General features: G+C 43.0%; 1 protein-coding gene across 10 annotated transcripts in view; it reads right to left on the reverse strand.

The window, feature by feature from the left end:
* The window catches only part of VPS35L (VPS35 endosomal protein sorting factor like), a 1,435,757-nt gene that overhangs the window by 514,680 nt on the left and 893,410 nt on the right, over nucleotides 1-27,667 (reverse strand). For 9 of the 10 annotated variants that reach the window (XM_073591197.1, XM_073591205.1, XM_073591203.1 and 6 more), the window contains 3 exons: nucleotides 22,370-22,450; nucleotides 2,751-2,813; nucleotides 2,585-2,670 (listed from right to left, as the gene is read on the reverse strand). In XM_073591197.1, coding sequence (XP_073447298.1) covers nucleotides 2,585-2,670; nucleotides 2,751-2,813; nucleotides 22,370-22,450 — 230 coding nt within the window. The remainder of the gene's footprint in view (nucleotides 1-2,584; nucleotides 2,671-2,750; nucleotides 2,814-22,369; nucleotides 22,451-27,667) is intronic. The other variant, XM_073591198.1, reaches the window with a different exon arrangement.

Raw genomic sequence — 27,667 nt, forward strand, 5'->3', positions numbered from 1 at the left:
TCCTGTGATGTTCGAGAAAGAAAATGCACTGCAATCATTATTAGCAGACACAAACACAGCACATATTAGAAAATCCCTGCTAAGTTCCTTCTAAATATAAAAGCTAAACCTGTATTGTGTTAATAAATTACAAATAGTTGTAAAGTTTAAATTGTGCCTTTTAGAGAAATAGTGAAAATCAGACGTAGGCAAAAATGCCTCTAAAAATCTGGAGGTTTTCCTTTTTCACTTACAGCTGTCAGAGTTTGTAAAAGGCACCCCAAACCAAACATTTTCTAAAAAAGCACCTGGGCAGTAGAAAAAAAAAAGGTGTTACTGATTTTTAAGGCACCACAATATTTGCACAAATGTTTATCAAAACAATATTTTCACTAAAAATACACTAAAATCATTATTGTGGATTCATACATGGCAAAATGTAAAAAAAAAAAAAATCTGCTAAATTCCTAGTGAATATAAAAGTTAAAACTGTATTGAGTTGATAAATAAATATTTGTACATTTTAAATTGCACCTTTTTGTGAAATGGTGAAAACCGAAGATACGAAAACTGTAAATAAAAACAATTTACTAAAAAAAATCCGGAGGTTACTATTTTTCACTTGCAGCTTTCATAATTTGAAAAGAACCCTCAAACTAGACATTTTCTGAAAGCACATGACCTGTAGAATATAGAAAAGTGCTACTGATTTTTTGGGCCCCAAAATAATTGCGCAAATGTTCATATCGCTATTTTCACAAAAAATACATTAAAATCATTAATAGTGCACATAAACACAACATAACTTACAAAATCCCTGCTAAATTACTATTAAAGCATCGTTCACATGTGGCGTACTGAAGTGTATGCTCATGAAGAGCCATGTTTACCTGCGCAGGGATGCACAGGTGTCCCCAGTGCATTCCTGTACAGGTAGTCCCATTTATTTCAATTGGGATGTAATGGCTGCAGAGGCATAGCTGCTGTTCTCGTGTGGGTGTGGGGACACAACCCTGAAAGCAGACAGTGTGAGCTCAGGGACATGTACGCAGATCTACATGGATGTTAAATTGGGAGCAACGGCTCTGTTCATGCAGTTGTTACATCCCAAATGACATCAATGGGACTGCCTGCACAGAGATGCACGGAACACCTGTGTATTCCTGTAAAGGTACGCTATGTATGCCTCTGTGTGAACACGGCCTTAGGCTCCTTTCACACAAGCAGACCAATCTGATCTGCCTGTTTTTCACCCATTCTTCTTTATGGAGAGGCTGAAGTAAATGGACATGTGTGGACATGTGTCTGTTTACATCCGCTTGCATCTGATCCAATCCGGTCCGCTAAAAACAGACAGATGGGGATCCCACTCCCCATCCATCTAGCAGATCGGATTGGATGGAATCAGATGGAAATGGACAGGCCGTCCGTTTCCATCCGATCGTCCCATAGAGAACAGCGGGCTGTGTCCGCATCAGCGCAGCGGACGCAGACCTGTCATCTGCCTGCTCAGTGAGGATCAGCAGACAGGTCCCCCGCTGAGCAGTTGGATCTGCTTGACAGAGTCTGCTCCATGTGAAAGGGGTTTTACCAGGAGCGGCCGGTCCATCAGGGGCGCCGCCCCCCTGCAGGGCACTGGACTCATATCTTTGTATGAGTTTTTTTTTTAAAGCCACACGATTAGTGCCTGTGTCTCCCATGTTCTCCTCCTGGCAAATCAGGACAGAGGTGGATTGTTTTGGCTGGGAGAAGCCGAGGAAGCCATGGAGGGCGAATGTGGGGGGAGACAGTCACTATGGAGAGGTCGAGTGTGGACTGACCTGGGGGGGGGCTTGTTTGCTGCACCCCCCACAAAAATTTTTTTAGCACCAGCCGCCACGGGGTATTACTGTTTTTTTTTTACAGATATATATTTTTTTTTTTTTTTTTTTGAGGGGGGTATCTTTGGTGAGAGGTCTAAATAGACCCACCATATCACTTTTTTTGAAACAGGGAAAGGTAGTCCCTTGAATGAAATAAGGAGTCTGCATAGAGACTCCTCATTCATTCATAAACTGACAGTCTGACATGTAGTAAACTCTTGGTTATAGGACTTAGGAGCGATCAGTAGTGATCACTGCCTATGTCCAGTAAACTACATGGAGGGGGCTGGTAAACACATGTTTACCAAGCCCCAGCTTTACCTGCACCAGGTTTGGGTGGGGGGGGGAATCGGTGTAGGGGGGAGAAGGGGATAAGAAAGGAGAGTGGGGGGAGCATTTCTAGATGAAACGGAGTGACGGGAGGTGGAGAGGCTGGGGACAGGGAAGTTGCGGCATGGGGGGGGGGGGTTGGTTACCACATTCGAGGTCAATAACTCTGATCAGTAACCTGGCAGTGAAAGAGTTAAAGAATAAGATAACCTTTCATAACATGTTACACCCATATCAGGTCAACATGTAATAAATGTAATACTAATAAAAGTGTGAGAATTTTTTCCAACTCCGAGCATTCCTGATGCGAGACCACTTCTTACAATGGATTTTCCCAGGTCCATGCCTTTTACCAGCACCAAAATGCAGCACATGGTCTGAGGAAGTTCTTATAGGTATAACCTAGAGCTTACCTGTTAAAAGCCTCCATGATGGACTTGCAAACCTCTACTCGAACACTCTCTTTTTGGAACATATCAAGGAAAGGCAAGAATTTCTCCTAAAACAATCAATATACAATATTTTTAATGGTAAGGTTGAACTTTAGTGATCTAGCGAAACAAACAAATTACTACTCACCACATAAAAAAGGACTGCAAAGTCATGGAAATGTGCAATAACTGTGGTAATTATAGATTGAAGCTAGGAAAAAAAAAAAAAGAGACAATTTGAGAAAAAAAACTGTCCAGGACAAAGGACTTGCATTTATAGACCATGGATTCAGCACACCACTTGCTGGGCAGCCCCTAGTGCACACTCATATACCACCATCTACTCCGTGAGTCTACAGTTGAAGGAATGGCCTTCCCCAATTCTGTGGCAAAAGATCCACCATGCAGAGAGAACTTTGGTTAGAAAAAAATGTGGATGATCAAGATTGGATTTGTTTATCCCATGTCATGAGAATGTTGGATTGAAGAGGTCTGAAGCGAAAAACAAAGCGAGTGACCGCAAAAGAACTTACCATTAGGTCTAAAACCCTCATGTAGAAGCAAACTAAAGGGTGCCATTTGGGTCCACATGTTGAACCTAAGGGAGGCAATATTCTCCTAAGGAAGGAAGGAAGATTATGCATTGTAAAGTGACCAAGATTGGCACCAAGTACTCCAGACCATGTGAGGAAAGTTCATTATCCAGTCCATTCACACTATTTTAGTCTAGAAGCATTTTTGAAGCTACAACTTTTTTCAGGAGCAGAAAAAAAAACCTCTTGTTTGCATTTTTTTTTTTTTTTTTCAAACAAGCTTTTATTATAAAGAAGGAACATTGGTACAGAGATCAGGTGAATTACATTAGCATTTAAAACACACCTAACAAATTCAATATAAAAAAACATTCCAATGCGGTTTAATCAGACTTTCAACATACCCTGCAAGGCGATATCAATTGTAGTTGAATAAATTGGTTGGTTAAATGTAAGTATAAGGTTGAAGTTACATTTTCTTCTTGTTACAGATACTACTTGTGGGTTGAACCCTAACCTAATCCCTCTTATGTCAAATGAGATATACAGGAGATTACAGTGCTACTCAACTTTATTGAATATATAAATCATACTGTGATGTTTGGGGCATTAGGTATAAATCATATAAATCAGAGGGGAATGGGATGGAGTCTACGTAGATATGTGTTTCTTATATATGGAGATTTCTTAGGAGAGAAATCTGGGTTAAATTAGCCAGGGTGTTGTGGTAGTGATGCTATTCGGCCTATTCTCATGCTAATTGTCAGTTATTTGTATGGGTGCGGTCAACGGACCCCTAGCAACCCATACTAAGGAAGGAGCTTCCAGAAGGCCTAATCGAGGATTAAGCTACTTGGATGGGGTGACAAAGAGTAACTACTATATACATTAGAAGAAAGGGGGTGGGATATCGGAAAAAGGGTTTGTGTCGGGTAGAATAAGAGGAGTTGAGCGAAACAGCAGACAGGGTGGGGGAAGAGGGGAAGAATAGATCTAGTTATTTTACTCTTTGGAGAGAGTAAGGTAATCAGGGGGTCGACATTAGGTAGAGAGATGAGGGGGTCAAGCGGGTACAGAAAAATAGAAAAGACTGAGACAAGAAAAAAAAAAAAGCGAGGGGGGGGGGAGCAAGAAAAAAAAAGGGGGTGGGGACTTTTCCTCCTCCTCCGATCTGGAAATGTGTAGAAACACTCTACTGGGTTAATATAGTTGTTGGGAGTACTGGGTAGTTGTTTTCAAGTGTTGCCAACAAGACCAAGTCTTCCAAAACTTGGAAGATATCTCATTGGCTTGATGTATAAGGTCTTCCATTTCCTCTATTTTGTTTATGCGCCTGAACCAATCTGCTATGGTTGGAGGACTGGGTTATTTCCATTGGACTGGTATCGACATCTTAGCTGTGTTTATTAGTTTTTAGGGATAGAAGCATGGTGTGAGAGCATTTGAGCCAGGGAGAAATCAATTGTGTAGGTGATAATTTGGGTAGTGAGGCGATGGACTTCTATCCAAAAGGGTTGAATTAGGGGGCAGGACCACCATATGTGTAGAAGTGAGAGGGGTTTTATATTACCTAGAAAAGATCTTAAAGCCATTTTCCTGTGCAGAGACATTGATCGTCCCATTGTTAATGGAAGAGCAAATGTTCTCCCAGTTTTCTTCTGTAAGTTCCCTTTCCTGTTTATGGCTTACTATGTTGGATTTGGGATTGTGGTCGCAAAATAGCTGATAATTTGGAGGGCAATTGGACCCCGAGATATGAGATCGAATCACGGCTCCATTTGAACGGGTAATTTGTTTGGCACTGCATAAGCTTATCTGACTGTAGAGAGATATCAAGTGCTTGTGATTTAGAGAGATGTATTTGTAAATTGGTTAAGGCTTTGAATGTAAATAAGTCCTTAAGTAAGTTGGGCATTGTGGTATGAGGTTCGGTTAGGAATAAAAGAATGTTGTCTGTAAAAGCAGGTAATTTATAAGTGGTCTTGTGGATCGAAACCCATTTGATATTGGGGTTAGACCTGAGGCGGCATAGTAAAGGTTGTAGCCCCGGGCCACTCTATTGAATGCCTTCTCTGCATCTAGGGATAAAAAAAAAAAAAAAAAAAAAACGTTGACGAGTAGATGTTATCCAGTTGTGGATAGTAATTGCTTTCAAGGTATCAAGGTATTGTCTCTTGCCTCTCTTCCCGGTATGAATCCTACCTGGTCCAGAGAGACGAGTTTAGATAATAAGGGTAATAGACAATTGACTAGAGTTCTAGCGAAAATTTTGAGGTCTACGTTCAGTAAGGAGATTGGACAGTAGTTGGTAACTAGGGACTGGTCTTTACCTGTTGGGGGGGGGGGGGAGATGTCCCAGATGAGAACAAGTTAAGAAGTGTGGTTTAAGCGCTTCTGTAAAAGTTTTATAGTATCTAGCCGTTAGGCTGTCTGGACTCAAGCTCTTTCCAACCTTGAATTGTTCAAGTGCGGAGTCAACTTTGGCAGAAGAAAGGGGGCATTCCAGCCCTTTCGCTTCCCTGGTGGATAATGGTTTGGGATCATATGGGTCCTGGAGGCATCTTCAGTTTGTGGGTCTGTAGGGTCCAGATTATAGAGAGGTGTATAATGGAGAAGTTGGTTCGCTATCTCGTTATTGGCTACTATTTTGCTTCCCGTGGAATCAGTGAGGGTGCGTACCGTTGTGACTGCTCTTTTAGATCGGATGGCTCTTGCCAGGAATTTTCCAGAATTATTTCCGTATTCATAGAATAATTTTTGGGATAGTATGTAGTTCCGTTTGGCTTTTTTAATCTAGTTTCTCAAATAAATCTGTCCTAGTGCAGATGAGGTCTTGAAAGGAAGCTGCAGCTTGAGTAGCTTTATATGCTTGTTCTAGTTTGTGCATATGGGCCGTCAAGTTGTTTATGCGAGATTGCCTTTCTCGCCTACACTTTGAGGTGATTGGAAAACAAAACTAAGTGGTCACACACACTGGAACCGCAAGATTGCTTGATGAGAGTCTTTATTGTCAAAGCCAGATAAGTTACAGGGAATGCAGTTGACACTTTTCACAGGAGTGTATCTTGCTTATTCACAACAAGTTGACTATAAGTTGTGAACAAGCAAGATACACTCTTGTGAAACGCGTCAACTGCATTCCCTGTAACTTGTCTGGCTTTGACGATAAAGACTCACCAAGCAATCTTTTGGTTCTGGTGCGCGAACACTTTGTTTTGTTTTCCTATCTACTGTGGACGGTGGTGAGCCGAGGTCTGCACCTGTTTGCACCCGCAGATAGCCTGGAGTGGTGTGTTATCCCTTGGTTTGGCCTTTGAGGTGATTGCAATCAGTTCCCCTCGAATGACGCATTTGCGAGCTTCCCAACTTATCATTGGAGATATGTCAGAAGAACTATTCTCTCAGAATTATTGAGAGAGACATTTATTCACCTTGGATACTATAGTGTGGTCCGTGAGTAAGGAGGGGTCCAAACGCCATAACAAGGGTCAGACTGGGATATCTGAAAACTCTGCAGACATGGAAATAGGGTAATGGTCTGACAAGTACATGTAGTCTATAGAGGCTGTCTTAAGCATCTGGCGATCTCTTGTGAGATTATACAGGATTTAAACAACAGTTTGCACAGCGCTTTACAATGTTGGGAGACACTACACCAACAGTATAATTCAAAACAAAAGGGTTAGAGAAGCCCTACTCCTGCAAGCTTATAATCTAAGAGATGAAAAATTAATCAATTCTGGAATAGCGATTATGAGGCGCTGAGTAGAATGTGTAGTCTTTTACATTTGGATATAATGTACGCCATGTGTCGTGCAGTGTGAGATCCTGAAGTTGTGTTTTGATCCATCTCAGTGCTTTGTAAGGAAACTTGGAGGTTCGTAAAAAAAATATACTGGAGCACTGGTATGAATATCCAAACAGAAAAAATAAATGACAAAAAATAGCAGATAAATAAATGAATCAAGCCGCAACCATTAAAAATAGTGCTCTGACACCATATACAAATAAAGTGAACAACAGTGCGCTAAACTCAACCTGCTATTTGAGCTACAGAAGTACGTGCAGTACCCCCTGCACATACAGGGGGTTCTTCCAAAGAAGTGGGGTTCTTTAAATAAGTGGCACTTCTGCTCTTGCACCATCCATCTGAACATTTTCTTCTCTCTTCACAGGTAATCTGCATTTATATTCCCATGTCCTGCAAACTGAAAATTGACTGACCACTTATATACATTTTTGGTAATCTGCGTTTATATTTCCATGTCCTGCAAACTGAAAATTGACTGACCACTTATATACATTTTTGGTAATCTGCGTTTATATTCCCATGTCCTGCAAACTGAAAATTGACTGACCACTTATATACATTTTTGGTAATCTGCGTTTATATTCCCATGTCTTGCAAACTGAAAATTGACTGACCACTTATATACATTTTTGGTAATCTGCGTTTATATTCCCATGTCCTGCAAACTGAAAATTGACTGACCACTTATATACATTTTTGGTAATCTGCGTTTATATTCCCTTGTCCTGCAAACTGAAAATTGACTGACCACTTATATACATTTTTGGTAAATCTGTTTGTCACCGCTGTCTCAACTACATCTGTAGCCATGCTCACATTATTTCAATGTTTATTTAGCCATTAAGTCTTACCTAAATTATGAGTTCCCTTATCTTTAGAATTTTGGCCTTTTAGTCCCCTTGCAGTTTGATTGTGGTGTGCAAGTTATGCCCTGCTTGCTGTGTTCCTAATATGCCCGCCTAATTGATTAATTGCCAGATTCCATCCACACCCAACACAGTATATAACAAGGCCTTCTTTATGGGGGAACATACAGGGGGCTGAACATACAGGGGGTTCTTCCAAAGAAGGGGGGGTTCTTTAAATAAGTGGCACTTCTGCTCTTGCACTTCAGCGATTTGCACAAAGCAAACTACAAAAGACTGCAGGTGACCTCAATTTCATATTATCCCACCTTCTCTGAAACATGCACTCTTTACCTCTCCTCCTCTTCACATTTGCTGCCTCTCTCCTCAAGCTCTCTTTTCTACATCCCTCTGCTCCACCACACAATCTGTACATATCACCCTCACTTCTCCCCTCCCCCTATTACTGCACTCATCACCTCTTTCTAACCCTAAGCTCACTTGCTAACAAACCCCCCAGGATACTGAAGCATGTTCCCTCATACAAATCATATTCTCATATTACCTCCCTTACTCTTCTGCTTCTCCTAATCGCTGGAGATATTTCCCCAAACCCTGGGCCTCCCTTATTTAACTGTGCCCAACACACCCATCACCATCACCCTACACCCTCTGGCAGTAGTCACAATCTACACAATTTAGTCTCCATTCCTCTTCTTCCCAACATCAGCCTCCCTCTCTCCTGCGCCCTCTGGAATGCCCCCTCTGTCTGCAACAAACTCAATGCTGTTCATGACCTCTGTCACTAATTCCTTTAATCTACTTGCCCTCACCGAAACCTGGCTCCACGAATATGACACCCCTTCTCCTGCTTCTCCCTCCCAGGGTGGCCTTCACTGGACTCACTCCCCTAGGCCTAATGGATGCAAGGGAGGTGGAGTGGGATTCCTCCTATCCCCCCAGAGCTCCTTCCAGGTTATTCACCCTCCTCCCTCGTTTTCCCTCTCATCATTCGAAGCCCACTGTATACGTCTATTCTCTCCTACTTCCCTAAGAATTGCTGTGATCTACCGGCCCCCTGGACCATTATCAACTTTCCTTGATGAGTTTTCTGCCTGGCTACCCTACTTTCTCTCTTCGGAAATTCCCACAATCCTTCTCGGTGATTTCAACATCCCTGCTAATACAAACACTTCTAAACTTCTTAGTCTAACCTCTTCATTTGACCTGAAGCAATGGGTACAGGCTTCTACTCACTCTGATGGCATCACCCTTGACCTTGTATTCTCCTACCTATGCACTCCGTGCAACTTCTCAAACAATCCTTTTCCTCTCTCCGACCACCACCTTATTAGTTTCTCTCTCCCCCTGTCTTCCACCACCTTTCCCTCCAATCGCCTAACCATCACCCGTAGAAACTTTCGCAACTTCAACTCCTCTCTCCTCTATTCTGCTACTGACCACCTCTATGACAAAATCTCTCCCCTGTCCTGCCCCAATCAAGCCACGTCCATCTACAATAAATCTCTGTCCTCCACCCTGGACAAGCTCGCTCCCCTCACTACATGCAGAATCAGGCCTCGACCCCTACAACCCTGGCAAACAGATGACACTAAAATTCTCAAAAAACGTAGTCACGCTCTTGAGCGTCTGTGGCACAAGACTAAGTCTCTCAAAGACTTCAACCAATACAAATCTGCCCTCCAAAAATAATATTCTTTCCTCCACACTGCCAAGCAAGCCTATTTTACAACTCTTAACACCTTTTCATCCAATCCCCGTAAACTCTTCTCTACCTTCAACTCTCTACTTTGTCCTCCACCGCCTCCACCCACTGACTTACTCACTGCCCAGGAAATCGCTAATCACTTCAAAAACAAGATTGATACAATCCGTGATGAAATCTCCATTCTACAGGTATCTCCCCCAGCTAAGACCCCATGTCAACAGGTACAACTGACACTCCCCCTATTCAAATCTGCTACTACAGATGAAGTTGCTAAACTCCTTTCTATCGCCCACCTAACCGCCTGTCCCCTGGACCCTATTCCCTCTCAAATGCTACGGTCGCCCTCTGACTCCATCCTACACTCTCTAACCCACATCTTCAATCTCTCCCTCACCTCTGGCATCTTCCCCGATGCTCTAAAACATGCACTGGTCACCCCCATACTCAAAAAGCCGTCCTTGGACCCTACCAATCTTAACAACCTACGCCCTATCTCCTTTCTCCCCTTTTCCTCTAAACTCCTTGAACGCCTGGTTTACAACCAACTGAGTGACCACCTCATTAAAGACAACCTTCTTGATCCCCTTCAATCTGGATTTCGCCCTCAACACTCCACAGAAACTGCTCTTTTAAAACTCACAAATGACCTACTAACTGCAAAAACCAAAGGACACTATTCTGTACTCCTACTTCTGGATCTTTCAGCTGCCTTTGACACGGTTGACCACCCCCTCCTCCTCAAAAAACTTTACTCCCTCGGTCTCCGTGACTGTGCTCTTCAGTGGCTCTCATCCTACCTATCTCAACGCACATTCAGTGTCACTTACAATTCTACTTCCTCAACTCCTATTCCCTTCTCTGTTGGGGTCCCCCAAGGTTCTGTTCTTGGACCTCTTATTTTCAATCTACACCTCTTCCCTGGGTCAGCTGATAGCCTCTCATGGCTTTCAATATCATTTCTATGCTGACAACACACAAATCTATCTCTCCACCCCTCAACTCACTCCATCAGTCTCCTCACGCATCACCAACTTACTAACCAATATATCTGTATGGATGTCACACCACTTCCTCAAACTCAACTTGTCCAAAACCGAGCTTATAATATTTCCTCCCCCACGTGCCTCTTCCCCTGACTTCTCTGTCAAGAGCAATGGCAAAACTATCCACCCGTCCCCACATGTCAGGGTGCTAGGTGTTATCCTGGATTCTGAACTCTCCTTTCGCCCCACATCCAATCACTTTCCAAAGCTTGCCGCCTCAACCTCCGCAACATCTCTAAACTACGTCCCTTTCTAACCAATGAAACCACAAAGCTGATTCACTCCCTGGTTATCTCTCGCCTTGACTACTGCAACTCACTCCTCATTGGCTTACCTTTAAACAGACTATCCCCCCTTCAGTCCATCATGAATGCTGCTGCCAGACTCATCCACCTTACAAACTGCTCAGTGTCTGCTACCCCTCTCTGCCAATCCCTCCATTGGCTACCACTCGCCCAACAAATTAAATTCAAAATACTAACAATAAGTTACAAAGCCATCCACAACTCTGCCCCCAGCTACATCACTAACCTAGTCTTAAAATACCAACCTAATCGCCATCTCCGTTCCTCCCAAGACCTCCTGCTCTCTAGCTCCCTCATCACCTCCTCCCATATCCGCCTCCAGGACTTCTCCCGAGCCTCGCCCATCCTCTGGAATTCCCTACCCCAATCTGTCAGACTGTCACCAAATTTATCCACTTTTAGGCGATCCCTGAAAACTTTCCTCTTCAGAGAAGCCTATCCTGCCTCCATCTAACAATGGCACTATTTTCTCCATTAGTTCATCCCCCACAGCTATTACCCTTATGTATAACTTGACCCTCCCTCCTAGATTGTAATCTCTAACGAGCAGGGCCCTCTGATTCCTCCTGTATTGAATTGTATTGTACTTGTACGGTCTGCCCTAATGTTGTAAAGCGCTGCGTAAACTGTTGGCGCTATATAAATCCTGTATAATAATAATAATAATAATATATACACACATATATGCACCTGCAGTGCTGCAATCCTCCGTGACAAACCAGTCAAGTGAATAAACTAAATAAATTTAGTAATAAAGTAAAAATCCTTCATGTGAAAAAGCAATACTCAAAGGAAGCCACCTACCTGAGTGTGGATGGCCTATTCACAGCGGTCCTATTAGCAATTTCTCCCTTACTCAAAGTTATGCCGGCTTCTTTCAATCTTCAATGTTCTTTCAGGATTTCAGTGTACAGTGGTTCTCATAAAAAAACAAAGAAAAAGCATATCACTGCACAATGCTGTTTATAATAAAGGAAGGGGATTTCACATCGATGGTGCTTGTGCATGCTAGATGCGGAGTGAGGAGACACTCGTTACAAGTGTCTGATCGTTACATAAAGCGCTGATTGTTTATCAACAAATGTGAGTGCAATCCCCTTCCTTTTGGAGAATTTTATTATAAACAACATTGTGCAATGATATGCTTTTTCTTTGTTTTTTTATGAGAACCACTGTACACTGAAATCCTGAAAGAACATTGAACATTGAAAGAAGCCGGTGTTCTGCCGAGAAAGTTCCCCCCCCGGTGGATAAGGACTCCCCTGTACTGCGCAGCGCTTGCGCAGTACGAGCTGCCGAAAGTAGCCGAAGCTGAACAGCTGAGTGTCAGCTGTACACGGCGCCTGTAAGAGGGCCCCTCGCGAGCTCGCCACGCTTCGGGCACGGCCTCGCTTCGCTTGGCATAGTTTTATTCAAACTCTATGTCCACTTGGATGTTGGGCCTTGAACCTGGACTCAGTGCGCAGGCGCCGTGTAGAGCTGACGATCAGCTGCTCAATTTCGAAATCTTTCAGCGGCTCCATAGTCATTCATACTGCGCAAGCGCAGCTCATGCGCAGTACAGGGGGGTCCTTATCCGCCGGGGGAACTTTCTCAGCAAGACACCGGCATAACTTTGAGTGAGGGAGAAATTGCTAATAGGACCGCTGTGAATAGGCGATCCACACTCAGGTAGGTAGCTTCCTTTGAGTATTGCTTTTTCACACGAAGGATTTTTTTACTACATTTATTTAGTTTATTTACTTGACTGGTTTGTCACGGAGGATAGCAGCACTGCAGGTGCATATATATATATACACATACATATATATATATACATACATACACACATACGTATCATAACTTCTGTAGCTCAAATAGGTTGAGTTTAGCGCACTGTTGTTCACTTTAGAAACTTGGAGGTTCCCGTCAAAGTGTCAACTAGGGGATTTAGGGGGACATTTAAATCGCCACCCAGGATTAGCATGCCGTTCTGGAACGCTGAGAGCCCCTGTGTGTCAGGGAGCGGAAAAATTGGACCAGTTTTGTATTTGGTGCATAGATGCTTTTTTTTCCTGCATTTTTGGGAGCGATTTGACGTCAGAAAAACAATGCTTAATGTTCCTAACTGCTGCTAAAAGCTGGCCAAAAACACTATTATGCAGGTTTTTCATCCAGTATTTTCTGGAATTTTTTTTTTTTAGCTTACAGTGTGCATGAAGCCTGAGGGAAATGAATCAACCGCTGAACTTTACCAGAGAAAATTACAGAGAAGTCCTTCAACAGGAGAATGTCCACGTACCTTGTGACATGAATGCCCTTGGATGGCAAATGAGCCAGAAACACTTTGAGAATGCTCAGTGTCCCACAGCAGAATTCAGAAAGCGCTGATGTGAGCGAAAGATGAAAATGTGTAGATAGGCACCTTTTGTAGGTCTATTGATGCTAGAAATTCCCCTTGAACTTTTCCACATTTTGTCATGTTACAACCAAAAACGTAAATGTAATTTATTGGGATTTTATGTGATAGACCAACACAAAGTGTCACATAATTGTGAAGTGGAAGGAAAATGATAAATGATTTATCAGTTTTTACAAATATCTGAAAAGTGTGGCGTGCATTTGTATTCAGTCCCCTTTACTCTGATCCCCCTAACTAAAATCTAGTGGAACAAATTGCCTTCAGAAGTCACCCAAATGGTAAATAGAGTCCACCTGTGTGCAGTTTAATCTCAGTGTAAACACAGCTGTTCTGTGAAACCCTCAGAGGTTTGTTAGCGAACCTTAGTGAACAAAGAGCATCATGAAGACCAAGGCAAGGAGAGCATTAACCACTTCCGGACCGCCCACCGTCGTTATACGTTGGTACTTTGGAGGATATCGTTGTTATGGTAGCAGCTAGCTGCCATTACCCCGGTATCCTCTTGTTCAGTGAGCGGTCTGGTTTAAGATAAAAGTGGTGTCTGCGGCAGATTCGCCACAAGATCACTTTTATCGGTGGTGGGAGAGGGGCCCCTCCTGCCGCGATCCGGTGCTGTCGGCAGCGGCAGAGGCGATCGGATCCTTCCTGTGGCCTGACCTGGAGATGATTGAGGGGAAGATGGCCCCGACCCGTCTCCATATCATTGCAGGGCGGAAGCGACATCAAAACGTCACTTCCGCCCATAGCTCTTAAAGGCAATGACAATTTTTTTTTTTTTTTTTTTTATTGCATTTTAGTTTAAATATGAGATCTGAGGTCTTTTTGACCCCAGATCTCATATTTAAGAGGTCCTGTCATGCTTTTTTTCTATTACAAGGGATGTTTACATTCCTTGTAATAGGAATAAAAGTGACACTTTTAAAAAAAAAAAAAACTGTGTGGAAATAAAAAATATAAGGTAAAACAAATAAGAATTAAATAAAAAAAAAGAAATTAAAACGCGCCCTGTCCCGACGAGCTCGTGTGCAGAAGCGGACGCATACGTGAGTAGCGCCCACATATGAAAACGGTATTCAAACCACACATGTGAGGTATTGCCGCGATCGGTAGAGCGAGAGCAATAATTCTAGCCCTAGACCTCTTCTGTAACTTAAAACATGCAACCTGTAGAATTTTTTAAACGTCGCCTATGGAGATTTTTAATGGTAAAAGTTTGTCGCCATTCCACGAGTGGGTGCAATTTTGAAGCGTGACATGTTGGGTATCAATTTACTTCGTGTAACATTATCTTTCACAATATACAAAAAAATTGGGCTAACTTTACTGTTGACTTATTTTTGAATTCAAAAAAGTGTATTTTTTAAAAAAAGCGTGCTTGTAAGACTGCTGTGCAAATAGGGTGTGACAGAAATTATTGCAATGACCGCCATTTTATTCTCTAGGGTGTTAGAAAAAAATGTATAATGTTTGGGGGTTCTAAGTAAGTTTCTAGCAAAAAAAAACCAGTTTTTAACTTGTAAACAACAAATCTCAGAAAGAGGCTCAGTCCTTAAGTGTTTAATTAGAGAAGCAGCCAAGAAGCCCATGGTAACTCTGGAGGAGCGGCAGAGAACCACAGCTCAGGTGGGAGAATCTGTCCACAGGACAACTGTTAGTCATGCACTCCCCAACCTGGCATTTAAAGTAGAATGACAAGAAAGCCATTGTTGAAAGAAAGCCATAAAAAGTCCAGTTTGCAGTTTGCGAGAAGCCATGTAGTGAACACACAGCAAACATGTGGAAGAAGGTCCTCTGGTCAGATGAGACCAAAATGTTACTTTTTGGCCTAAAAGCAAAACGCTATGTGTGGTGGAGAACTAACATTGCACATCACCTTGAACACATCATCACTACCGTGAAACGTGGTGGCAGCATCATATTATGGGGATGCCTGTTTTTAGCAGGAACAGAGAAGCTGGTCAGAGTTGATGGGAAGATGAATGAAGCCAAATACAGGGCAATCTTAGAAGGAAACCAGTTAAGAGTCTGAAAAAAACTTGACTGGGACAAAGGTCCACCTTTCAGCAAGACAACGACCCTAAACATACAGACAGAGCTACAATGGAATGGTTAGATCAAAGCATATTCATCTGTTAGAATGGCCCAGTTAAAGACTAGACCTAAATCCGAGAATCTGTGGCAAGACTTGAAAATTGCCGTTCACATATGCTCTCCATCTAATTTGACAGAGCTTGAGCTATTTTGCAAAGAAGAATGGGCAAAAATTTCACTCTCTAGATGTGCAAAGCTGGTAGAGACATACTCAAAAAGACAAAGTATTGACTCGGGGGGGTGAATACAAATGCAATCCACACTTTTCACATATTTGTAAACAAATTTGAAAACTATTTATCATTTTCCTTCCACTTCACAATTATGTGCAACTATGTGTTGGTCTATCACATAAAATCCCAATAAAGGGTGCATGCACGGCTCTTCAAGATAGTGGACGTGTGATCTGTGAGCTCCGGACCTGCTCTGCTCTCTGTGACCCCTGCACAGCTACATCGGCATACATTCGCCAATGGGGTAAAACATACAGACCCCTAGAGCCTCCTAGCACCCCATGGTAAAGATGGGGGACCAAAAACCTTACTATCGGATCCCAGCAAGCACAGTAGCCTGTAGTCTCAATGGACCGCTACTTGACTAGGCCTCAATCCCAGGTCTCGATTTCACAAGGAGACACAGAGGAGTATGTTAGCACCCCCATGGCAGATGACAACTCCCAGCAAGCCCTTCCCCCACATCTTCCTTCACCCTCTCAGTCCGTTTTAACCTCTGAACTGCTCAATGTCAAACTACAGGCTCTAGCACAGCAGCTCACAAGGGGAATAGCCCAAGAGGTGGGAAAGATTTCAAGGGAACTCAGAGGGGAGATTGACCAGCTTGTTGAGCGCACAGCAACTTTAGAAACCAAGTGTGATGAGACATTACAGTATGTTCAGGTCCTGGAGGAGGAAAATGCCTCTCTTAAAAACTCTGTGTCCCTGCCACAACTTCAGCAAGAAGACATGGAAAACAGAGAAAGGCGCCAAAACCTCAGGATTCATAGGGTCTCAAAAAATGTGTCTGACAATAACATCAGACCGTACTTATTAGGCCTGTTGAACCACCCTGCTTCTGACATAGTGGACATAGACTGGCACCTTGATCAGGCCCACAGGTCTCTGGCTCCCAAACCTCCTGTAGATGCCAGACCGCTAGACATAGTGGTGCGGTTCCACTGTTATGAGAGTAAAGAGACGCTGACCCTGGCTACCTACAACTGATCCCATATTGGATTATAAAGGGGACAGAATTAAAATATTTAGCGACCTCTCTCCAATCACCCTGGCTAAGAGGCACTCACTATGTCCAATCAACTCTCATCTTTAACTACACAAAATCCCTTACTTCTGGGGCTTTCCGTTCCGCCTCAGTGCAACAAAGGATGGCGCCCAACATACCCTCCGGCATCTGCAGAGATTCCTTCCTCAAAAACCTGGGCCTACCATCATTACCGGCAGATGAAGGGCAACCAATGCCTCCAACCCCCCAACTTCCTTCAGCTACATAATCCATCTGGACCCAAGTGCAAGGAAAACGATTGAAGGCTTACTCCACTCCTCAACGGCCTAGGCAACCTACCTGATCCCCCGTGAGTCGTCCTTCAGGAGGTTTGTCTTTCTTTGGGATCACAAATCCCCACATCCCCTTCTCATGGGTTTGATTAACTGCTGTTTCTTTGCCCTCTTTTACCATCGAGGTGTTTTGCATTGTTGTTTTCTACTTCCTTCTGTTAAAATCTCTGATTCTCTATATAAGGTTGATAATGGAGCTTTCTGTCTGTTAACACCACTACTGGAGCAGCACAGCAGGATCCCGTGTTTCTCACCAGAGTCCGCATTGCTCCCCCATTTGTCCTCTGGCTGCAGCCGAGGACTTATGAGTCACTATTGCGACTCAGGCCTACACATCTTATTAGGTCTAGCCTTTTTTAGGCCAACCCAGCCTTTTTGTTATTTTGCAGCTACACATCCTCGGAACCTTTTGTTTTTTTTTTTGTTTTGTTTTTCCCGTTTCTCTTCTTTACCTTTGCCATTTTTCTGTTTTCCACAGTACAGTATGGCATGTTGATTAATATAAGGCTATTAACCTATAATCCCACTGTTGGGAAGTTACCTGTTCCACTATATCTACATTGGCTAAATTTTACTACCTTGGTATGGCTCTGAAGCTGTCATACACAGTGAAAGGCTTGAACTCCATCAAAAACAATGGCTGGCTTTGAAGGAGTTCAGGGCCTCCGATGCGGATGTGATCCTGAGTCAGGAAACCCACTAGGAGATCCCTATTCCACACTACACTACTCCTCCCAGCACAATCTTTATCAACATCCTTTCGCAAACTGACACATGCCCACCACCTGTTTGACACTTGGCAGATTAAACACCCAAACAGTTTTCATTCTATTCTCCCCCCCACAACATGTTCTCTAGACTTGACCACTTGTATTGTGATGGCCCCTCTCCTACCCAACACAGTGTCAACTGAATTAGGCCCCATCACCTGGTTGGACCATGCCCCCCTCACTCTAGACCTTTCCCTCACCACTCGTACCCTAAGAAATGTCACTGGAGGCTTAATGAATCACTGCTAAACGACCCCAAAATTAAAGCTATACTTTCCCTCGCTCTGACAGAATACTTCCAGCTCAATGTAGGCACTGTCTCCAGTCCATCCACGCTATTGGAAGCTCACAAGGCGTATTTCAGGGGGCAATGTATTTCAGTAAGCTCCCACAGAAAGAAGGATGCCGCCTTCCTGAAATCGTTCTTTTTCGCGGAACTGCAAACAGTTGAGCGCTCCCTAGTTCACTCTCCCACAGTGTCTCGACTGCGGACAGTAACCTCGCTACAAAAAAGGCTAAAGTCCCTGGAGATGTCAGCTATAGACAAATCCCTCCTATGGGCTAAGCAAAAGTTCTACGAGTTCTCCAACAAACCACATAGAATGTTAGTTTCCAGACTCAACCCTAGGCCCTTCCATTCCTTTCCGGATCACCTTAAACAATCCGATGGGACCCCCACCCACTGCTCACAAACCATGACTCGGGTGAGTTTTTACGCTAAACTTCACAATTGCTTAACCCCAGAACTCCATCCCCCATTTGATCAGGAGACTTTTGAGACTTTTCTGTCAGACATAAAACTACCAAAACTGACCAAACCGGACCTACTCATCTTAAACACCCTCATTACTGGAGAAGAATTAGCTAATACTATTAAACACCTACCTCTACACATATCTCCTGGCCCAGATGGTCTCCCTTATTCCTACTACAGGACATTTTCACAGATCTTGTCACCTCCCCTATTATCTTTATACAACTCTCTTCTACAGGCCAAAGCCCCTCACCAACCTTTTCTTCATTCCTAAACCAGATAAAGACCTCTCTATCCCAGACAACTACCGACCAATTGCACTCCTAAATTCGATTACAAACTCTTCACCAAAATTCTGGCCAATCGCCTATCCCAATTCCTAACCAAATTAATTGATAGAGACCAAGTAGGCTTTGTCCCTACTAGACACGCTGGGGACAACACTAGGCACACCACCGATATCATTGATATGCTGATCAGAGTACGCAGACCAGCGTTGATCCTCAGCCTAGATGCCCAAAAAGGCATTTGAAAGACTAAGCTGGCCCTACATGTTTGCTCCCCTTTCCAAATTTGGGTTTTACGGTCCATTCATATTTGCTTTATCGGCCCTCTACTACAACCCCTCATTTCAGGTCCAAATGGCCTAATTTACGACCCAGACCTTCCCTATGTCAAATGGTACCAGACAGGGCTGCCCTCTATCCCTGCTCCTATTCATTCTATGTCTGGAACCCTTGGCAGATGCTATATGGTCTCATCCTTATATCCGAGGGGTTCCAATGTGCCATAGGGAATATAAATGATCCCTATTTGCGGATGATATTCTGCTGATCCTTACCCACCCTCACATTTCCCTCCCATCCCTACACGCTCTCCTGGGTTCTCTGTTCCCTACTCATCCCTGCTCCCTAGTCTGGTCGCCCCCACTGCACCAAGATCCAAAACTTCAAAGTTTATACCTGGGTCCTATGCTGTTCTCATTAAAGATATGGCATACATGTGCTACAATGTTCTCTCTATCTTCGTCATGCCCCCCCATGTACTCTACAACCCTTTAATCCCAGAAAGCCTATCCCACATTTGAATGCTTCTCTGGGCTCAAGCAGGTCTGTTCCAGCTCTGCCAATTTTCTCATCCAATTCCCTATAAGCTCTGGACCTTTGTGGACCCCCAGTCTAAGCACCAGATACCCAACAATTAGTTCTACTCATATCTGCAAGTGAGTCGTTATTCTTTAACTCTCTCTCTGACCCATACTCTACCTAAACCATTGGCCTTTGAGCTCTTTTGTTCCCAAGGCCCCCATCAAATGCGGCTAATATCTACCATATATCAATTACTGCAGGAGTCCTCTCCACTCTCTGAAGACTTACACACTTTTATGCGAAAATGGGCCCATATCAAACATCAATTTCCCTCCCTCAATGGGATAAGATCTGGACTTCAACGTCCAAAGTATCCGGTTGTGTGACGCAGAGAGAGACAGCACTTAAAATACTACTCTTTTAGTACAGGATGCCAGAAATACTGCATCATTATGACCCCTCCCTCTCTCCTCTTTGTTGGAGATGTGGTAAATCTAGAGGCACCCACTACCACATCATCTGGCAATGTGAATTGTGCCCTTTTGTCCATGGTGATGTCTCTGTTTCAGCGTATATTTGAGTATCCTCTTCTGCTGGACATCTCCTTCTGGGTCTCCGCTTCTCTGGACTGGGGAAAGCTTCGAACAAATTAGCCTCCTATATCTTGCTGGCCGCCAAGCGAGTTATCCCAACCTGTTGGTTGTCCCCCATCTCAGGATCAATTTTTACAGGTAATTGCCGAAATATGCAGAATGGAAAACATGGTAGATGATGCAGTGGACAGATTTGAGTGTGGCATCACACCCCTAAACCCAGCCTAATACCCACATATCAATCCAACATTTCAGTCCCTTATCTTCAGTTTTCAACTACTTCTTGGTTATAGCCCTCTGGTTATACCCCTTTGTATACACTAATTATACACTTTAATTTTGTTATACATTTTGTACAAGATATGTTTGATGTTACTAGACCTACAATTGATTCTTTTGAATTTCAATGTACCAGATGTGCTTTTCTTTTCATTTTTAGTTTCTGTACTCTTCTATGTTCTATAATCAATAAAAAAAAAAAAAACACAATTTATAATATAAAATCCCAATAAAATACATTTACATTTTTGGTTGGAATACTTTTTCAAGGCGCTGTACAGAATGAAAAGTTCAGGAGTGCTCTGGACAGTACAAACCCCCAGCACAGAGTTCTTGCCCAAAATGTGTCCCCCCAAAAAAGCTCTCCTTTCCTTCCAGGAAAGAGCTCTATTCTACTCTCCTTCCACAACAAAGCTCTCCTACCTTCCTGTTCAGTACCAACAGTTCTCCTCTCCCCCCACAAAAGAGAATTTACAACTTACAATGGGAGGTAAAGCTGCCAGCCGAGGCTTCTGGAGTTGCTAGAGCACCATGTGCATACCCCACCCCCTCCTTTCTTGTATATGCATAACAGGGAGGGTTTTGTGTGTGCCACCGGGGGAGAAGTACTATCACTGGTTGCTGTGTTTATAATTGAATGTAGTGAACAATGATGCAAGGGGCCAGCACTGGAGGTGGCGGAACAAAGTTCCACCAAGTTACGGCTGAAAAAAAGCCCTGCCACCCAAGTGCAGTCTTTCATTCGGTAGCAGGTGCTGGTACAAAGAGAGGGTTCTAGCTCCTAGAATCCCGCTGACACTGTGTGTTTTGCGCACAGGGTGATTAGGGTGTGCACAAATATTTTTTTTTTTATACTGGACTGACTAGTTTTTTTTTTCTCCAATTTAAAGGATATGTTTAAGAAAAAAGAAAGAATGAAAAAAAGAAAAAAAAAAAAAAGTACATGCCCTTTCTGCCCATACCTTCATACAGGCTGTTGAAAGCTGCAAGATTTGTGAATGAACTGCGAGAGCGCTCATCAATGCCTTCACAGTTCGTTCAGAACTATAAGCCATCAGCTGCGGTGGCTGGCCATAATTGGAGCTCATTTATTCACAGGAAACTGAAGAAATGACATGGCCATGTAGACTGAGAAGATCCTTCGCCCGGTGTCACAACAAAGGGGTTGAGGGGGGACTGGCGGAAGGAGCTTGTTCATGTTACATATTCCACCCTAAATTACCATGAACATGTTCCAAAAGGTGAACGTAGCCTTTAAATTGTATTCATTGATCTAGGTCAACACATTTAAAAAGTTTATTGTATCATAGAAATAAAAGGGTGTTTTAGTGGACACTAGCACTGATTTGTAAACTTTTCCCTAAGATTGGGTACCTTAACGATCACAACATACAGGGATATACAATTCACTATTAAGATAAACACAAGCACACACACACCACAGGTTGAACTGGATGGACTGGTATATTTTTTCAACCTTACTATGTAATTATGTGACTATGAGCCTGGGTTAACACATATGCAAACACAGACATTGCATGTGATTCGTACCCGCATTGTTGTGCCGATCACATGCAATGTCTGTGCAATGCGAGTTCAGCCATACAGTTATAACTCGCATTGGATTCACACAAAAAAGGTGCAGGAACCTTTATTTCCCCCAAACTGGAATCAAATTGCAATGTTTGTTCACACCTATGCAATCTGATTCCTGTCCAAATTCACAGTTGCAATCTATGAACCGATCTGGGGTGTCAATAACTTTGTATTGACACTCGCAGTGGTTCACTGAGGGCAGTGTAAACTGCCTGTGGGGAAGATGAGGGAACTGGTACTGGAATCGAGCTGGTACTCACATCGCATATGTGTGAACCCAAGTTTACTGTCACTAGTTTTCAGAGACATTCTTGGTACAATTGGTTAAAAAAAAAAAAAATGGAAAAGCAATAGTTACCTGTGTGTATGCATCTTCAAATGCCCGGTCAGGAGTCATGTGTTTAATGACATCAGCCAGAATGGTATTCACCTCCCGTTTCTATATATATTAATAAGACATGGTACCAATCAAATAATAGCTGATCATTGTGACAACACAAAATAGCATTAAACAGGTCATCACAAATTAAAAATGTTAACAACATATGTTGTGGTCCTGCAGAGGTGAATAAGCAGTATCAAACTTAAAAACTGCAACATTTTCATTTCAAGAGGGTATCTGAGAATGGGAACTGTTGTACTTCTCAAAGACATAAGTAAAAGTGTGGGAAGAATATCCCCCTAATAGGGTCAACAACATTAAAGTGGATGTAAACCAGAATCATGAAATTTGACTTAATCACATATATCTGTAGCATTTTCTTATATCTCTCCAAAGCACTGAGTCCTGTGTGTCTGCTATTTTGTTGCTCTGTTATCAGCATGATCATTTCTGACAAGTTCTCTGTCAACCAAGATAAAACCAGGCTGAATTTTGTGTCGAGGTTGCCATAAATAGATTATCAGAAACCATGGCTTGTCACAGCACAGCTCTGCCTATGTAGAGTGGGGGTGTGTGCCTTTCCTCCAATCAGCTGTCTTGGCTGTATGCCAAGAATCCACACCCAGTATTGAACAGGAGGATAACATCTCTAACACAATGTGCACTTTCTAAAGAATATATAAACCTGAAGACAGCAGATATGCATGTAAAACTTATGTAGGGAGATGTGTTTCATCCCTGTGTATCATCTGAGGCTGTTCACTTCACTGGGTATATGAGAGATTTTTACATCCACTTTAAGTGCATTTAGACCTATTACAAAAGGTCCCACAATTGCAGTGAGTACATTTGATTGGTTGACAGTGGTAAATAAACACAATTACACAAATATGAACATTTGGTTGTTGATTGTTCTTTTGCTACAGCTATTTTGTATTCAAGGATACACTTGCTTTCACATATGTATAAGTAATAAGAGTCTGTTCTTTGCTCCCTGAAGCTGGCTTGTTACAGATTCAGCTCTTCTTTTTTTGGATAATGGCCTAGACTTCCTACATAAATGCTTACACCGCTGCATGGACTGAACTCTGCTGCTTCTATCTACCTTATCTAAAGGTTCTGACTGCTGGTTTCTATAACATTTGTAACAGTGGCTCTTTAGTCATCATACGTGTACTTAGAGATGGCCAATAGCCTACAAACCATATTCCAGATTGGAAAAGTAACTACGCTAAACACTTTTATGGAATTGTCACATTTGTTTATATCAAGAAGACCTAAATGCCCTCTAATAGTGGAGCGCTTGCTGTTTACCTGCAAAAAAAATAGAGGTCCTCTATTTTGAGGCATGTTCATACATGTAGGACAAGATAAACTGAATTTCATCTGATATTTAATAGCTTTAATGGAGTCAACGTATTTAATAAAAAAAAAAAAAAAAAGTGTGTGTGTTTGTGTGTGTGGGTATAGATTTTTAAGGCCATGTTTTACAGTTAAATGTTTTTTTACTAGACTAGTTCTCACAAAGCAGTAAAAATGAGAAAGATGATATATATAGATATCTATATATCTATCTATATATCAGTATGGTGGCCTGAATTTATGGGAGGAGCCCGGAGGGTATTTAACGTGACCACTCGCCCTTGCACTTTGTCGGTTCCAGCGCGCAATTTGTTACGTCACCAGGCCGACTCTTCAGCTCACTGCGTGTTTGTGAGTCTGTCGATCCGAATACAGTGTGCTGCGGTTGCTTATTCGTGGTTTTTCAATCAAGTCTCGATCGCTGTTACAGGTAGGATTCGCAACCCCCATTGCCGTGTCATGTCCAACCAGCTTTTGTTCTAGTTATGTTCCCCATCCCCTTTGTTCGGTTTCCCGCTGCGGAGCTTACAAATCGTTCGTAGGTCTCCACTACGCAGTCGTTAGTTCGGCGGCCAGTTACAGGCCCTTTCACTGTTTTCTTCTCCGAGTCGCATCAAATGCATTGTACACATACCACAGTCTGTTCAAACCTAGTCACAGCAATGGCACAATGGTTCACATCAGATACATCCCGCACTGATTCATACCACTCACCCTCGTACCCTACAAACAATTTGTTGTTATGTCATGTTACTCACCAATTCATGTTACCTTCATGCCATATGCCTCGCTCTGATTCGAGCCTAGTCGCCTTGGCAGCACAACAATTCGCATCAGTCACACCACACGCACTGATTCGTAGTGGTTCTTACCATTCCTTATTTATATAAATTTGCTGTCTGATTTACATCACGTCGGTAGGTACACACATCACAGTCCAATCCAAACCTAGTCACACCAGCGTCACAACGGTTTGAATCACAAGTATCCCACACACCAATTCGTAACAGTCCCTATTGTGATTTATGTATGCTACTGCACAGTTTGTTCCTAGATATACAATTTCTGCTAGCTTTTTTTTTATCAGTAGGTGACCTTTCTGGGAATCGCTGCAAGATACGCATCTCATCAATACTCCTTGCAATCGCTGCAAATACACGCATCTTAGCATTTACCCATTTGCAATCACTGCAATACATGCATCTCAGTATAAACTCCTTGCAATCACTGCAAATACACGCATCTCAGCATTTACCCATTTGCAATCGCTGCAAACATGCATCTCAGCATAACTCCTTGCAATCGCTGCAAGGGCTCACACAGCCACACTTCATTTTTAGTGGTACTTAATCGGCCACCCGTCTCCAGTGGCATTCATACGAGCCACTCGTTATTTTCTGTCGGTCTTTTCTCCCACAGGTCAGTCAAGTTCAGGTTCCATCCTGTACCAGGTTGGACGTTATTTCCTAGGTTAAAAAAAAAAAAAAAAATGCTATGTTTGCATCTTCACCAGGGCCAGTCGCATACAAGGGGACACTAAAAAAAAAAAAAAAAAAAAGTAGTAAGAAATCTTGTTGCACTTATAACTACTGCAGGTGTTCCTGGTCGAGTTTTGATCCTAATCAGGACCTCGCTACTAAAGCGTCAGTCAGGTGCTTAGTTCATGGGTTCGCTATCACATCATTCTGCAGCACCCTCCCACTATACTGTTACTTTACATACATCATTGGACGTGCTCTCCAGGCATTTGTTTCTGTCACATATGTCTATACATGACACTCTGTTTTTGAAGGGTGACCCTTTACCTCGCAGACAAGGCTTGCTGGCAGTGCAAGTGTTAGCAGGCTGAGCATATGTCACCCACTACAGACCGCAACATTCCTACGTAGGCCAAACCATACTTCTGCTTCTTGCCCCAGTATGCCCTGGGGTTCTGGTCTTCAAGTTTGTGCTCACCACAAACAGGCACCCAAGCTATCGGTTATCTGGCCAGTAACCTCCTGGCCCACCTAGGTCTCCTCACACTCTTCTGAGTTTTCTAAATTTCGACTCTACATAGTTCTGCCACAACAGAACACTGTCAGTTCCTGTCTACGCCTATCATTCCTTTCCCTGTACTTCTCCCTTTTCCTCCTCTCTGAGTTTTCTCTTTACCACTCAAATTGGAGGGCAAAGACATCAATTCGGCATCCCTGCTCATCTCAGCCAATGACTTAGTTGACAACAAATCATACGCCTGGGGGGACGTCTGTGGCTGTCAAGTCGAAAGACCCCAGGCACAGTCATAAGCTGTCAGCCACTGAGTTTGCCCTAGCCTTCAGGATGTACAGAGACATCCTTTGTTCAGCCACCCCCAGCGGGAGGGAAGATCCTGACTTATACCCTCATGCAGTGTTAGATCTTGCTTACAAATATGGAGGTTTTGCCTTCTACGACTACCATCGGTCATTTTCAGCCAAAGCAGCAGTGAGACTTTCCCAGTTCCAGATCCACACGGACTGGAGTGTCACAGACACGGAACTGTTTTGTCGCCACTTTGCCGGTCTTCGTTTCCCACTCAGTGCAATTAGCCAATCTTCCACCCACACAGCAAATTGGTGCTCGGAGGCAACCACAAGATGCCCCTAAATTCCGCTTCCATCTCCCGCTTGGGGCAGGGCCCGCCAGGCCCACCACAAAAGCAGCAGGTAGACAAGTTGGGACGACCAGTCTTTTCAGTAGGGGGCACGTCCATTTGCAACAACTTCAACCAAGGCGCAGGCTCCTTCAGCCAGTGCCGCCTACTGCACGTCTGTAAAAAGAATAAAATATAGGTGGGACTTTATATGAGCCGTGACCATCCATTGCACAGGTTTCCATCCGGAATTATTTGATAAGGAAAAGGGAATTGGGACTTTATATGAAACAAAACACTTGGGTAGATCGGTCCTGTATGTTACCTCAGCTCCTGGGGGGGATGAATTTTCACCTCCCAATGCCTTCGATATATACCTTCAATACCATTATTTACCTTCATGCATATTATAGGTAAGAGTTGTTAGGACCATTGGCATATGTTCCCTCTCTTCCTACTATAATCAATTACCATTGATTATTAACTCATTGTCTATCATAGGTAACCCAAACGTATAGCTGCTCCTGATGAGTGGAAACGATCCACAAAACGTGTCGAGCTTTTGACTATTGGATGCTATGCCACAATAATCATGATTCTACCATGGGTTTGATTTGTTTAAAATTAACAATTACATTTTATTGGTTAATAATATATAGATACATTGGAGTGTACTGCTGGTTCATTATCAATTATATGTAACTATGCGATTGTACTATGAATTTTATTGTGTTATGATCCTATCATGCCTTTTAATTCTGCTAATTATATATTGATCTACTATTAATGTTATCCACTGTACTACCCCCTTCCATGTTGCCAATAAATTATTCTTTATTATATTGATTGATTTAATCTACACAAGTGTTTTATTTCATATAAAGTCCCAATTCCCTTTTCCTTATATTGCACGTCTGTACTTTATGCCACTAAGCACACCCAAAGACCACTGTCACCTAAAGCAGTTTAACAAATCCTGACTAAGCCAGGAGGATGTCCTATGGTTGGGGTTTTACCTCTTCCCACACCCCACCCCTTCACTGGCCATATTCCTGCTACACCACTTCATGGCAGGATTCCACACTGGTCTCATCACCTTACCCCACTCCACTCACAAGTGCAAGAGTCTGCAGTCGGCGGCTACCAATGCTCGGGCCATTGACGCCCTGCTACAGACAGAGTTAGATAAGGGCTTCATCATCGGCCCCTTCTCAAAGTCATCTTTCCAGATTTGGGGAGTCAGCCCTATTGGGCTCGTCAAGGGCAAGTTCACAAATAAACTCTGCTTAGTTTACGAC

This window comes from Aquarana catesbeiana, linkage group LG06 (assembly GCF_042186555.1).
Source record: "Aquarana catesbeiana isolate 2022-GZ linkage group LG06, ASM4218655v1, whole genome shotgun sequence".
NCBI classification, from domain to species: domain Eukaryota; kingdom Metazoa; phylum Chordata; class Amphibia; order Anura; family Ranidae; genus Aquarana; species Aquarana catesbeiana.